The sequence below is a fragment of the Lepidochelys olivacea genome (genome assembly GCF_965140295.1).
Source record: "Lepidochelys olivacea isolate rLepOli2 genome assembly, chromosome: 23".
Classification (NCBI taxonomy): Eukaryota; Metazoa; Chordata; order Testudines; family Cheloniidae; genus Lepidochelys; species Lepidochelys olivacea.
In genome coordinates this window covers 2,376,225-2,390,744 of record NC_140433.1, presented here as the reverse complement: position 1 = coordinate 2,390,744, position 14,520 = coordinate 2,376,225, and the positions used below count along the sequence as shown (strand labels likewise).

Below are 14,520 nucleotides of genomic sequence, written 5' to 3'. Positions count from 1 at the left end.
GGAGACGGGCTCAGTTTTCAGAAGTCTGGACAACACTGGGCTATGAGCAGCTTTTACATGGAAAAGAAACTTAAATCTCTTCCGTACAGTGGGCAAAGTGCCTCTGTTTCAGGTCTCCAGCCTTGTATATTTCAAAGAGTAAGTACCTAAAAGCCTTCCAGTGAAGTGATGTATTATTTACATGATGTGGTTTATTGCTTCATTTAAGGACATAAGAGATGCCAGGCTGGGTCAGACCAATGCTCCATCTAGCCCAGTATCCTCTCTCTGACAGTGGCCAGCGCAGAGCTTCCGGAGGAGTGAACTAAACAGGGAAGCAGGAGTGATCCACATAAGAACAGCCATACTGGGTCAGACCAAAGATGCATCTAGCCTAGTATCCTGTCTTCCGACAGCGGACAAAGCCAGGTGCCCCAGAGATCAGGGCCCGTCATGCCAAGTGCTGCCTAGACCCTGACCGAGATCAAGGACCCATCAGGCCGGGCGCTGCCCAGACCCTGACCGAGATCAAGGACCCATCAGGCCGGGCGCTGCCCAGACCCTGACCGAGATCAGGGCCCATTGTGGCAGGCGCTGCCCAGACCCCAACCGAGATCAGGGCCCATCAGGCCAGGTGCTGCACAGACCCTGACCGAGATCAGGGCCCATCAGGCCAGTGCCGCACAGACACATAGTAAAAGAGAATCCCTGTCCTAAAGAGCTCACACTCTAATTAGACAAAGGGAGGGTGGGGAAACTGAGGCACAGAGCAGGGAAGCGATTTGCCCATGCTCAGTGGCAGAGTCAGGAACAGATGCCAGGTTTTCCAGTAGACCACATGACGCCCTCCCAGCCAGCGGGAGCCGTAGAACCAAAATATCTCAAGTCGGACACTGACAAACTGTAGCCAACTTTAGAGTTCACCCAAGAGGCGCGTGCTCCGAATTGGAGACAAGGTGCTTTTGCTAAGCAAACGCAGGCTCTTAATTTCCTCCCATCTGAATATCCCTGCGACTCCCCGCCAGGTTGTCCCCGGCAACAGCTGCTGTGCGGCAATTAGCGGGGACCGAGGCGCTGATAATCCCGAGGAAAAGGAAATTGAGTTGCACCAGGCAACAGGCACCGCACCCGGCAGCGGGCACAGCCGGACGGGTGGGCAATAGCGCTCCTGCCAGCACATCTGGGACCACGCCGCCCACGCCCACCCGCCGCAGAATCCACTGCCTTGGTGCCATGCTGGTGGGCGAACGCTAGGCCCCTCCCATAGCAACGCCGCCGTTTCCACGGCAACGGGAGACAGGAACGGGCTATAAAAAGGCGAAAGAAACGAAGGAATGTGAAAATAGAAACCCTGATGGCTCACGGGACTGGCTACCCGCCGACACCTCTCCCGCCCCCCGTCCCTCCAGCGCGGGCCCGGGGCTCGCCCCCAGCACGGTCACCACTGAGCTTCCCGCTAGCTTTAATGTATTTATCCTCACAGCATGCTGGGGCCAGACCCCCGGCTGGTGTCAATCCGCCGTAACTCCATGGCAGTCCATGGGGCCAGACCCCCAGCTGGTGTCAATCAGCCAGAGCTCCATGGGAGTCCATGGGGCCAGACCCCCAGGTGGTGTCAATCAGCCGTAACTCCACGGGAGTCCATGGGGCCAGACCCCCAGCTGGTGTCAATCAGCCAGAGCACCACGGGAGTCCATGGGGCCAGACCCCTGGGTGGCGTCAATCAGCCGTAACTCCACGGGAGTCCATGGGGCCAGACCCCTGGGTGGCGTCAATCAGCCAGAGCTCCATCGAAGTGGACGAAGCTTTGCCCACCGACACCAGCTGCGGATTTGGCCCGGGGTCTCTCTCACCCAAGGCAGCTTCCCCCGAAAGCCCAGCCGCGGGGCTGTCCGGTGCTCCCGGAGCCAGGGAGCTGCCTGGGGAAACGTGGCTCCAGCCCCTAGCTGCGCTAGGCCCGAAAAACAGGCATCTCCGTCTCCAGCGCCAACATTCCTGTAATTAATTTAATAGCCTCATTAACAGTGCCAGGGTGAAACATCAATTAAACAGTCCAGGAGGCTCATTCTGCGACAATGGGATTGTATTCGTTTTCCCCCTTTTGGAGTGGCGGGTTCCCGGCTTTTAATAGACGCTTTAATCAGGCTTTGTAACTCACACAAAAGGTCCCACTCGCACAGCCTCAGCTTCCCATCGGGATGTCAGGCCGGGCTCTCTGCACCATGAGCTCTCTGCTTGGGGCTGAGGCTGGGGGAGGGATGAGCTGCATCTGGTCCCATGCAGGGGGTGGGGATCCTGGAAAGCCCTGGAGAGGGGCGATGGGCTGGCACCCCGGAGAGCTGGGTCTGATGCTCAGCTGTGCCAGTCTTTGGACTGAAGCTGGGACTGGATTATGGGGGATGGATCACTCGATAATTGCCCTGTTCTGTTCATTCCCTCTGAAGCACCTGGCACTGTCAGGGACAGGATACTGGGCTAGACGGACCACTGGTCTGACCCACTATGGCCGTTTTTAGGCAAACTCCCCTATGTGACCTTGGACATTTCACTTCACTTCCCTGGGCCTCAGTTTCCCCCCCCGTAACATGAGGGTAATAATTCTCTCTCGTTGAGTTAGATTTGAGGCTCCCGGGGGCAGGGGCTGTGTCTCGCCATGTATCCGTGAAGCGCCTGGCACAGTTCAGGACCTGATCTCAGCTGAGGAGGATTAAGTAATAAAAGCCGCAAGTCACTGCGTGGGTAAGCGCAGGGGCTCCAGAGTTTAAGGAGGGTGTTGGGGGGAGTTCCTATGATCTGGTTCCCACCTGTAGCTTTAATGTGGCAAGGTAACTCCCTGGGAATGCACCTCCCTGTCCTATCCAGAGAGAGCGCCGTCCATTAACAGGTGCTCTGGGCTCCATCTGAGACACCAGGGATTCAAACATCCATTGCCCTGAACATCCCCAGAGCACATGTAACTGGGGCGGGTGGATCAGCGTCGCCGCAGGAAACCTGCTTCCTACCAGAGATCAATAGCTGGTCTCAGACTTGTGCACCATGTTGGACCACATCTTAATAGAGAGATCACCCACCCGCACAGTCTCCTCGCCAGCGTGAATCCACAACGACCTGTGAGCCACCAGGGACGGGGCCGAGACCCACCAAACTACTGCAAGCAGCTGGGAACCTCCAACTCATTGCAGCAGCTAAGAATCAACAAGGCATTGTATACAACTGGGAACCACCAGCTGCTTCCCCTTTGACAGCTATTGTCTCATGCTCTCTGCAGACCCAGGCAGATGCTGCTGCACCGATTACACTCAAGGCAGGTCACATTTTCAATCTTTTCTCGACAAACATGAGGGCTAGAAATGTATTGGTTTAATGATCGTCAAGTGCCTGCCATAATCACGTGACTGCAGGAGCTAGGGCACTAGACACCAGAATAATGACCGTACATTAATCCAGCCCTGCCTCTAGTTATCTGAGACAGTAGCTGTGACGGGCAGAGCTGCCCCAAGTCTAACTGATGCAGGGACATTTGCCTGAGTCTGCAGAGAGCCTGAGACAACAGCAGTGTCATTAGATTGTGGGTTCCTTGGAGCAGGGATGGTCTTCCTTCAGTGTTTGGAAAGTGCCTGGCACATGAAATATAATCAGTCGTGATAATAATAACCATCGCTACCACTATGGACTAGTTAGTAAGTACATTCAGTATCGCCATGGTTACCATACCTCTTCCCTAGCAACACAGGGCCAGAATCTGCCACGCTTGCTCATGCTGAGAGTTACTTTTCCTCCTCAACTAGGGTACCAATCTCCTTGGGAAGACTCAAGAACTAACAAACCACTTGTTCTGAGTAGAGGCTGTAGAACGTGGCTAATAATAAGCCCCAGTTTTCTCCTGATTTGCTGCACGTGCCCCATTACGACGGGCCGGTGGAACTCATTGCCACAAGATGTCACCAAGGTCATTAAAAATGGCTGTTGGTTTTGGGATGCCATAATTGTTGGGTGAGCAAGATGGGATGCCTTAAAGAGGTCTGATTGTCAAAGGGTGGGCACCCAGCACTGCCTGGAAATCTTGAGTGGTTTATATTATAATCATAGTATTTATAAGCACTTGTCATCAGTAGATTGCAAAGCACTTTCAAAGGAGGGTGATATCATTGTCCCCATTTTTACAGAGGAGAAAACTGAGGCCCAGAGCAGGGAAAGGACTCACCCAAGCAGGCCAGTGCTAGAACCCACATTTCCAACATCACAATCCAGTCCTCTAACCACTAGGCCACACATAAATCAAACGATGGGATAACCAGCCCCCAGCCAAGGCAGGTCCCCTCCTGACCTGCGATCGTTTGAGATCAGCCCATGAGCTGAAGCAGGGGGTTTTAGAGCCCCGCAAAACCTTTGGATTGAGTTGGTTTCTGGAATATTTACTGTTCTGGCTCTGAATTTCCTTGTTACCCATACAAACATCCAAACCTTGTTCTCAGAGCTGCTAAGCTCGTACACCATGATTTTCACAAGTGACGAGTGAAAAGACGCACGGGAAGGGGCCAGATATTCGGACTAGCCCTGGTCCTTTGCAGGACAGAGGGCAAAGAGCTAGGAGCAAACGATACTGACAGATCGAGAGCAGCGCCCTGGTTAAACCGCACTTGGTGCCCCTGGGAACAGCAAACCCGACGCGCCATCATCTCTCCCTCTTCCTCTCTAAAGACGTTGCCAGCGACGGACATCCTGAACCAGCTGGCGAGCTGTGGACATTAACGTTTCACTGGGTTTGAAAGCGTGCTCTCGAAAGCCCGAGTAGAACTTGCCGGTGTATTTATAGACTAGGGCGGGGCGTGCCTCCTGCATGTCATGCCAGTTGTGATACCGCCTGCTGCTGGCTTCTTTTCCTCCAGCTTGGCGGTAGCGGCCGGCCTAGTAGCCCAGGAAGCAGACACGGGGCAGCAGCAGTGCGAGGCTTCTGCGTGCAGTTAGACCCTCCCGTCGCAGGGGGATGCAAGAGGACATGCTTGGACGAGCAGTCACCTGCAGGGAGTGAAGCTGGGACCGCTGGATCCAACAGCGCGAGGCACCAGTGCCTGGCCTCAATGCCCCGGCTTCTACAGCGCAACGGCTGCAGTGGACTTGTAAACCTCAGCCAGCCCCTAGAGGGGGACAGAGAGGCACACGGTGTGAATGCAGTTCACGCATGTCCCCCTGGCCGGGGAAGGATCTCTGTTCCTGGATTAGCCACCAGAGAGGGATCGAGAGGAAGGATGGTGCAATGGTTAGAGCACCAGCTGGGGACTTTCCTCGGCTCCAAGGCCAGAAGGAAGCGGTGTGAGCACCTGGCCTGACCTCCTGCGTCGCATCGGCCATCGGAGGCCCACAAAATAATTTCTGGAGCAGATCTCAAAAAACATCCCACCTGGATTTAAACGTTCCCTGGGCTGGAGACTCGACCACGGTGCTGGGTAAGTTGCTCCATTGGGTAATTCCCCTCCTTGTTAAAAACGGACAGCTTTCCTGTCTGAATTTGTCTAGCCTCAGAACTATACATATACAATGATGGCTGGTAACAGCTAATTTAGACCCCGAAGGAGAGATCTTGGAGTCATTGTGGATATTTCTCTGAAAACATCCACTCAATGTGCAGCAGCCGTCAAAAAAGCAAACAGGATGCTGGGAATAATTAAGAAGGGGACAGATAATAGGACAGAAAATATTATATCGCCTCTATATAAATCCATGGGACGCCCACAGCTTGAATACTGCGTGTGGATGTGGTCGCCCCATCTCAAAAAAGATAGACTGGAATTGGAAAAGGTTCAGAAAAGGACAATAAAAATGACTGGGGGTATGGAATGGCTTCCGTATGAGGAGAGATTAATAAAACTGGGACTTGTCAGCTTGGAAAAGAGATGGCTAAGGGGGGATATGATAAAGGCCTATAAAATCATGATGGTTGCGGACAAAGTAAAGAAGGAAATGTTGTTTACTCCTTCCATAACACTAGAACTAGGGGTCACCCAATGAAATTAATAGGCAGCAGGTTTAAAACAAACCAAAAGAAGTATTTCTTCACACAACGCACAGTCAACCTGTGGAACTCCTTGCCAGAGGATGTTGTGAAGGCCAAGACTATAACAAGGTTAAAAAAAGAACTAGGTAAGTTCATGGAAGACAGATCCATCAATGGCTATTAGCCAGGATGGGCAGGGATGGTGTCCCTAGCCTCTGGTTGCCAGAAGCTGGGAATGGGTGACAGGGGATGGATCACTTGGTGATTCCCTGTTCTGTTCATTCCCTCTGGGGCACTTGGCACTGGCCGCTGTCGGAAGACAGGACATTGGGCTGGATGGACCTTTGGTCCGACCCAGTCTGGCCGTTCTTATGTTTTTCAACTTCCAGTCACTGGGACCTGTTAGATCGAAGAGGCCGTGATCAAATCTTGACAGGCCTGAGTTCAAGTCACCTGCTTTCTGGGTCACCCTGGCCAGGTCGCTTCCCTGCCCCAGAAGGGGTTGGAAGGATAAATACGGTAACGGTTGGGGGCTACTCAGATCCTGGGGGAACATGGGCCATTGAAGTACCTTTGATTAGTGGGGAACAGCTCCCTGGGGGGATGCTCTATTCTGAAATGAAAGTGACTTGATTCTGGAATAATTACTCCCATCACAAAGCTCTGATGGAATTGCGTTCAGAATGGAGTGTCCACATGGAGGAGTTATTCTGGATTAGCATTGCCGCTCAATTTTCCCTGTGTAGACAAGCCCCGAGCGTTTAAAGTTTGACACCCTTCGATCTGTTGGGAAACCCCGGCCATTCGATCTGTTTTAGAGCTAGGCAAACTGAAGTGCAGAGTGAGGGGAGTGACCGGCCAAGGTCACATGTGGCAAAGGCAGGATGGAAACCCAGATCTCTTAGGGCCCAGGGCCTTAATCGCAAGGTTGTGCATTTTTATTCCCAGACGTTTCAAAACAACAGCAAGTGGGAGGGAGGGAGGGAGGGAAGGAGAGAGAGAGGGAAGGTGCGTGCCCGGGTTCCTGCAGCGATTTATTGTAGGAGCTACATTTTTCATGCACTTTGCAGGGGGGAGAGGAAACACTTCTCCCTGACAGCTGTTCCTCCCTCGAGCCAGTGGGGGGTCCAAATGTACATCAATTGATGCTCCACAGAGGACGAGCGACCTAATGGTCAGAGCAAGGGACCTTCTTCTTCATTGTCTTGCACCTTGTGCAGCCATTTACCTAGGGGCAAAATGCTCCCGGAGGAACTGGTCGCTTCGGCCCTGCGCTCTGCACCAGCTCAGGGCAATGCAGACTCAGGGCCCAGAGGCTCGGTGCTGTTCTGGACTCTTGGAGGGAGTTATTTATAGCAGAGGACCAGGAATCAAAGCCCCTTGGTACCATTCTGGCTACGAGAGGGAGAGAGGTCTAGTGGTTAGAGCAGGGGACTCCTGGGTTTTAGCATCAGGTCTGGGAGTGCTATCTAGGAGTGGGAGCAAGGGAGGGTTTGGGGAGACAGGACTCCTAGGTTCTGTTCGTATCTCTGCCATGGCAAACAGCTTCCCAGCTCTGGGAGGCTGGGTGGTCATGTGGTTAGAACAAGAGGGGGACTAGGAGTCAGGACTCCTGGGTTTTAGCTCCAGAACTGGGAGCTGGGTGCTGTCTAGGAGTTAGAGCAAGAGAGGTTTGGGGCGATATCCCCACTTCAGTAACGAAATAGGCACCTTCCCGAGACCGGGCACTCTGAAAATCAGCCAGCGCTCAGTCTGTTATTCACGCTCCTGTAAACTGTTCCTCAGCACCCTCTGTGGAGAGAACGCTTGTTGCCCCCTTGACTAGCTCTGCTCGGGCTCCAAAGCCGCCAGATCACCGGCAGATCCTTCAGTTCGTCCTGATCGCAGCACGACTGCCGTGATCGGCTGGGTGGAAGGCCGATTTGGAGCTCAGTCTCCTGATGCAGCCTGCGGTTAGTTTTGGGGGAGCAGGCGCAGGATGCGGGGGGGGGGGCGAAGGTTTAGGCAGGGAAACCTTTAAGCCCATTTGGATCAGACAGCTGGGTGCCAAGCCAGAGGGACCTGACAGCATTTCTCCAAGCACCAAGGTCTAGTCTATAAGGGGCAACTCCACCTTGGGTAGGGACTGAGCTAGGTGGGACTTAATGGGGCTAATTTCCATGACGAGTGGTGGGGGTAAATGAAAGCCAAATTTGGCCTTGGGCGCCGGCTGCTTCGCCCTTCCCTGGTGGGTTTCAAGAAGTGTGTGGGCAAAGCAGGGCGGGATCCTCTCCTGCTGGAGGTCTGGTGGGCCACAGGCTGCATGGCCATGGAGCGTGGGAGCCTGGCTTAGAGCCGAGGGAGTATTACTGTACCACAGCAGCCTCTGTTGAAAAGAGACCAGCTGAAGTGCTAACCTAGGTTTGATTAAAAAGGAAAATAGGGTAGGAACCTGGATTAATGCAAAAAAGCCAGTTGCACTAGATACAACTGGGGCCGGGGCCTGGAACCGTGAGGAGCAGCGGCCGCTCCGACCTACACCTGCCACCCCTTCCCCCTGCCTCCCTGCTCGCTTGGGTTACTGGGCTGGCTGCCGGGGTAACTGGGCGAAATTCCCTGGCCTGTGCAATGCAGGTCAGCCTGGACGATCCAGTGGTCCTGGCTGGCTTCATAAGCTACGAAGCCCATTGGGAGCGGTTCTGCACCTTGTGGAATTATCTGCACCAGCCCACTTGGGACAGGAGCAACCGGGTTCCAGCCCTACTGCACAGCGGTCTGAGGGGCTGTGCAGCGTGGACCGGGGGGAGATCAGAGCCCCCAGCGAGTGCTGTCACTGATAGAAGCAGGAGAGGAAGTGGAGGAGAATTCCCATACTCCGGGAGGAGGGGAATACGGGGAGGCAAAGCTAACTCTGAGATGTGGGGATGGGTCGTCGGCAAGGGGGACTGCACACACCACCACCGCATCTCAAAGCACGAGAGGCTGAGCTGAAAGAGCCAGCTCCCACTGCTCCACGGCAGGGGGTGCAGAGTCCCACTACTGCAATTTACTATCATCCCGGGGACACAGGTGAGGAAGTATTTTGATCTTGACTGTGCCTCTTTAAAACCATGCTTCTGCAGCATAGGACTGCCTCGCTGGGTGCCCAATTACAGCTGGATCCTAGGGCTCCAGGCTACTGTAATATAACTAATGAGGGCCCATATAATGACCGGTTAGTACAGGAGCCTTTCCCTACAGCCCTTGGCACAGTCCTGTTTTATGAAGGTTAAGAGGCGACTTATCCCAGGCTGTAAGTACCTAGACAGGGAACAGAGATGTGATAACCGAGGGCTCTTCCCTCTAGCAGGGGAAGGATCCAATGGTTGGAAGTTGAAACTAGCTGAATTCAGACTGGAACTAAGGTGCAAATGGTTAGCAGTGAGGATACGTAAGCCATGGAACAACCTACCAAAGGCTGTGGCAGAATCCACTTCTCCCTCACTGGGCCTGATTAAATCAAGACAGGTTGATTTTCTAAGAGATCTGCTCTGATTCAAACAGGAATTAATGCTGGGAAGTCGTCGGGCCTGTGTTATATCTAGGCCCGGCAGAATTCCATTTTCGTTTTTTTGCAATTTTGGCAGAGAACATGGATGTTTATTTCTAAACAGTTTTCTGTTTTTATCAATTTAAATGTTCACAGTTCCAGGAAACTATGCAGGGGGGAGGTCAGACAATTATTTAATGGCAGTAGATGTGGAGATTCAAAAAGTAAAGGGCTTTATAACCGTTAAAAGACAAATTGTCAACACATCCAAAGTAAATCTTCTTTGGTCAAACCCAAATAAGTTTTCAAGCAGCATTTTTCTTCCTTTGCCTCTCCATACATTTCTTTGAAATATTTGTCCTCAGTTTGTGTGGATACAGTGAAATCGACACTTACTGACACCAATAAAAATCTAATTTTCCAAGGCCAGTGATACAGGAGGTTAGAGTAGATGATCCCAGTGGTCACTCTGACCTGAGATAAATCTCTCAGAGCGTGGGGTTTCCACCCCAGTGGAAGAGGCTTCCTCCGACACCCGCTCTACGTATTCCCTGTAATGCAGCTGTTACGAGTCCCCGACACAGCCATCATCCCTAAGGCCTGGCGTCTCAGCTAAAACGCTCTGGCAGAGTCGGACTTGCCCACACGCAGACAGCGACAGGGCTAGCTATTCCAGAGTAGCTCTCCCTGTGGATGGCCTAGTCCAGATTCATTCATGCGCTTCCAAAGCGGACCGGGCGATCTCCTGGAACAGAGCGTCCACTCGGGGGAGCTATTGCAGAATGGCCTATTTCACAACGGCTATTCCAGTCAGTGTCACCCTGTAGACAAAACCTTGCCACTGAGAATCAGGTCCCTCACAACACACTCGGATTATGAACACTGAGCTCCTTTAATTCCCTGCCCTCACCCCTTAACCACCCTGGGCTCTGTCCTCCTAGTGCCCCCAGTTTGTCTCCAGCTTGTGTAGGCCAGTGAGGAGCCCACAAGTGAGCAGGGTATTACAGGGGGCGGTTACCCCAGAGAAGGGGCCAACACCTCCACACCCACAAATCGCATTGGCCTTTATCGCATCACACACTCAGATCAAATCTGTGCCCCAATGTCCCGCCGTGAGTAATAGCACAGGTCCAAACCCTGACACTGTCTGTTCTGCCGCAGAGGACCCCCGGGGTGTCACAGAGAAGCCAGCGGATGGATTTCACCCAGCGTCGGCATCCGATTCCTTTCCTGGTTCCGCTAACTCAGGATAACACTGTCCCCCGACACAGAGCAAGCCAGATGCCAATCAGCAAAACAGGCTCTGGTGGGGCCCCAGGATTTTGAAGTGGCTGATGAAACGTTAGCTGCCGATTAAATCAAAGTGTGAAAATGTTGCAAGGACCTGGCTGTGAGGGCAAGTCGCACATATTACACGGGCACAGAATTCAGTGCATTACCATGCCCATGAACCCAGGTCAGTACGTTACACACACGCACACATGAATCCAGTTCTTTATAATACGCACACATCCATAAACCCAGCTCACGGTGGTATTCTATTGTGTACGCGTGGATTCACGAGCATGCATACCACTGCTCTCTACCAGACAGAAGCAGGGCAGCTCGGAGGTGCACCGTAACCCCCATGCTGCTAACAACACCCCCAACGTGTCTCCTTGAGCTCAGGCGGTCGGGCCGGGGCTTTTAGAGCCGAAGTATGAGTGCCCTGTTCCCGCTGGCACTGGGTCTTTCCCACAGGCCGCAGCATGTCAGCGGCCACAGATTTGCTACCATACTTTGCGGGGCACGGCAGGAAGAGGGTGGGTTATTTGACTTCTTCTGAAGACAGCTCGAATCACTAGATGTAATTGCACAAAAAAGGCTCCCACTCTCTGAAAACACATCTGCCCCGATTCCAGCCGAACAGATCCACACGCACCACGTCGAGCGGTGAAGGCTCGTTGGCTGGGGGGGCCGTCGAGGGGAGTTTCCCACAATCTTCACCTCAAGGGACCAAATGCATCACTGGTGTAATCCCAGTGGCGTCAATGGGGGCCAGATCCCCAGCTGGCACAAAGCGGTTTCACTCCCTTGCCAACAATGGATCCACTGGAGCCTGTCTGTGGCTCTAACCCATGATGTTACTCAGCTGTTGCTCTTTTGAGGTCAATGGGGCCAGATCCCCGGCGGGTGTAAATCAGTGCCACGCCGCTGAAGTCAACCCAGCTGAGCCAGTTTACACCATGATTTGGTCCAATGGCTCTAAAACTGTTAGCCCCTACAGGAGCGAAAAAGACCTTTAGCTGTCACCACCGAGTGACAGGTACAGGGCTCTCCTACGCATTTCCAGCTCCCTCCTTTCTGGTCCCCAGGGCGTGGGAAAGAGCTGGCCTCTCTTCCCAGGCTTCGGAGGAGAAGAGGAGTACGCTTCTGTTTCAATTCCGGGCGACTCTCTTTGCTAAGCTGGGTGCTATTTTTTATCTAGCGACGTGGATGTACTTACAGTGAGAGGCAAGCCCATTGCAAATAAACACACAGGCTCAGGCCCGGCTCATTCCTCCAGCGGCACCCGCCAGCCCCAGCTGAGATCAGGGCCCCGTCATGCCAGGCACTGTACAGGCGGAGTGAGAGAAAGAGCTCCCAGGCTAACCAGCCCGCCACGGAAGAGACAGCCTTGAAAACAGGATTTCCGGCTGATCCTGCCGTGTTACCAAAGGAGAATCTCGCCCAAGTCCCACAGACTCCGGGATAATGTCTGGAGACAATGTAACTGTATTCTTAATTCAGGTTGAAGGTGGCTTCCTAAGGTAAAACCCAGTTTTCAGGGAGCCTAACTTCTACCATGCTGTGAAATGTTACCGCCCTCTATCTTCTCACCGTGTAAATGATACGCACGGGGCCAGATCCTCGGCTGGTGCAAAGCCGCACCGTTGTGCTGGTTTCAATGGCACGATGCTGACTTACATCAGCCGGGGGATCTGGCCCCACTGACTCCAGTCGGGTAACACCAAGTTACACCCGCTGGGGATCTGACGCGATTGACTCGAATGGAGTCAGATCCTTTTCACACCAGCTGCAGCTCTGGTCCCACAGATTCCGTGGCGTGACGCCAATTTACACCTGCTGGGAGCTAGCCAGCAGCAAATAATTCAAAGTTATTTCACCTGCTGGGCTTTCCCAGTGCATCTTGGTTTCTATCTTTTGGAGCGTAACCCCTGGAGGGTCGGGTCTGCTGCCTACCACACACTGTCAGCACTTTAATCATCATCCTATTTCTTACGACCTGAATTTCTAAAGCGTGCACCGCTGCAGAGGGGAGGAAACCCATCGGATCTCTTCGGCTACGTTTTCAGAGCTAAATCCCTCTCTGGCCCAGTTCAGCCCGGCCACCACTGACATGGACGGCGCCACTTTTCGCCAGCTGAGGATTTGGCCCCTGCCGGTTCAAAAGCGCATTTCGCTGCCTGGGAAATCAAGCCGATTCTGGCAGAACACCTGTCCCCAAACATAACGGGCACACTGCGGGCCTGCCATGCCGCTCCGTCCCATTCAAATCGCCCCTGTTCCAAACACAGGAACCCTTCTCTGGGGCAGCAACATGCACTTTCCAATCAAACGTGGGCGCTAGCATCCCGCTGGCGAATGCAACGAGAAGACCCATGGGCCGCTGGCATTGGGTGGCCCTCTTCGGAGCAGGGCACAGACTGGACATGGAGCAGGCGGGTAAAGGCACCAGGTGGGTCCAGGAGCCGGGGAAGACAGTGGAAGTTTACAGGGGAATTTTAAAAAATGGATTCTGATTATTAAACGGTCGGGAGGAGCCCTGGCAGGATCCATCCCAAGCCGGGGAGGGAGGGGAGATGGTGGGGGATTGTTTTCTGCCGAGGCATCGGTTGCAAATCTAACACTGCACAAGACGGGGGGGGGGGCAGGTTCTCAGGTGGCGTCAGCTCCCTTTGTGCCAGCTATAGAATCTGCTCCCCCCCCGGGACTATAAGGAGAAACCCACTGAATAGGGGAGAGTGGGGGGGGAGGCGGTAGGTTGCAGGAGGTGGGAAAAGGAGCTGAGATGTCAAGGTAACGGAGAGACAGGGGCACGCAAGTGATTTGCTGGTGGAAAATCCAGCACCCCCCCCACACACACACACAGGGCAGCTGCCCCCCCAGCCCACTCCCCCCCCCCCTACACACCCTGCTCCCAGAGCCTCCAGCAAAGAAGCCAGAGGGAAAACCTGCAAGCACCATCCAGTCACCAGCACCCGCCCCCCCACCATGTGTCCAAGCTGCCCCACCCGCCCCCCCGCATACCTGGGGGTCTGCTCCTCTCTCTCCTCCCCACCTCGAGCCTGGGGCTGACCGCGAGCTCCGAAGGCATCAAGTTACTTCTCCATGATCGCCGCCTGGCAGGGCTGGGGCTGCGTGCGGGGGGGGGGGGGGGGCCGCTCCAGCTGCCGGCTCGCTCCGAGACGCGCCCCCGCCCCCCAGCCCCCGCCCTTGCAGCCGGCCGGAGCCCGCCCAGTGTGGGGGGCGGAGCGCGGGGCGGGTCCTGGGGAAAAAGGGGGCACGGGGAGAGCTTGGACAGAGGCCGGGCGGCCAGCACCCAGGGGCGGGGGGGGGGCGATGCCCAGCACCCAGGGGCGGGGATCCCAGTCCCAGGGGCGGGGATCTTGGCAGAGAGGGGGCCCGGAGCTCCCGAGAATTCAGCACCTCACAGTGCCGGACAGCTCCCCCCCCCACACACACACACCCCGCCAGTGCAGGACAGCTCCCCCCCCACACACACACCCCGCCAGTGCCGGACAGCTCCCCCCCCCCACACACCCCGCCAGTGCAGGACAGCTCCCCCCCCCACACACACACACACCCCGCCAGTGCCGGACAGCTTCCCCCCCCACACACACACACACCGCCAGTGCAGGACAGCTCCCCCCCCCACACACACACACACCCCACCAGTGCAGGACAGCTCCCCCCCCACACACACACACCCCGCCAGTGCAGGACAGCTTCCCCCCCCCACACACACACCCCCCACCAGTGCAGGACAGCTCCCCCC

At 54.7% G+C, this 14,520-nt stretch overlaps 1 protein-coding gene across 2 annotated transcripts in view; it reads right to left on the bottom strand.

Annotated features, from left to right (window-relative positions):
* The window catches only part of SLC8A2 (solute carrier family 8 member A2), a 78,660-nt gene extending 64,787 nt beyond the window's left edge, over window positions 1-13,873 (bottom strand). For both annotated transcript variants that reach the window (XM_084612090.1, XM_084612091.1), the window contains exon 1: window positions 13,773-13,873. In XM_084612090.1, the coding sequence (XP_084468216.1) occupies window positions 13,773-13,839 (67 nt within the window). In that variant the 5' untranslated portion in view covers window positions 13,840-13,873. The remainder of the gene's footprint in view (window positions 1-13,772) is intronic.
* Window positions 13,874-14,520: the final 647 nt, after the last annotated feature.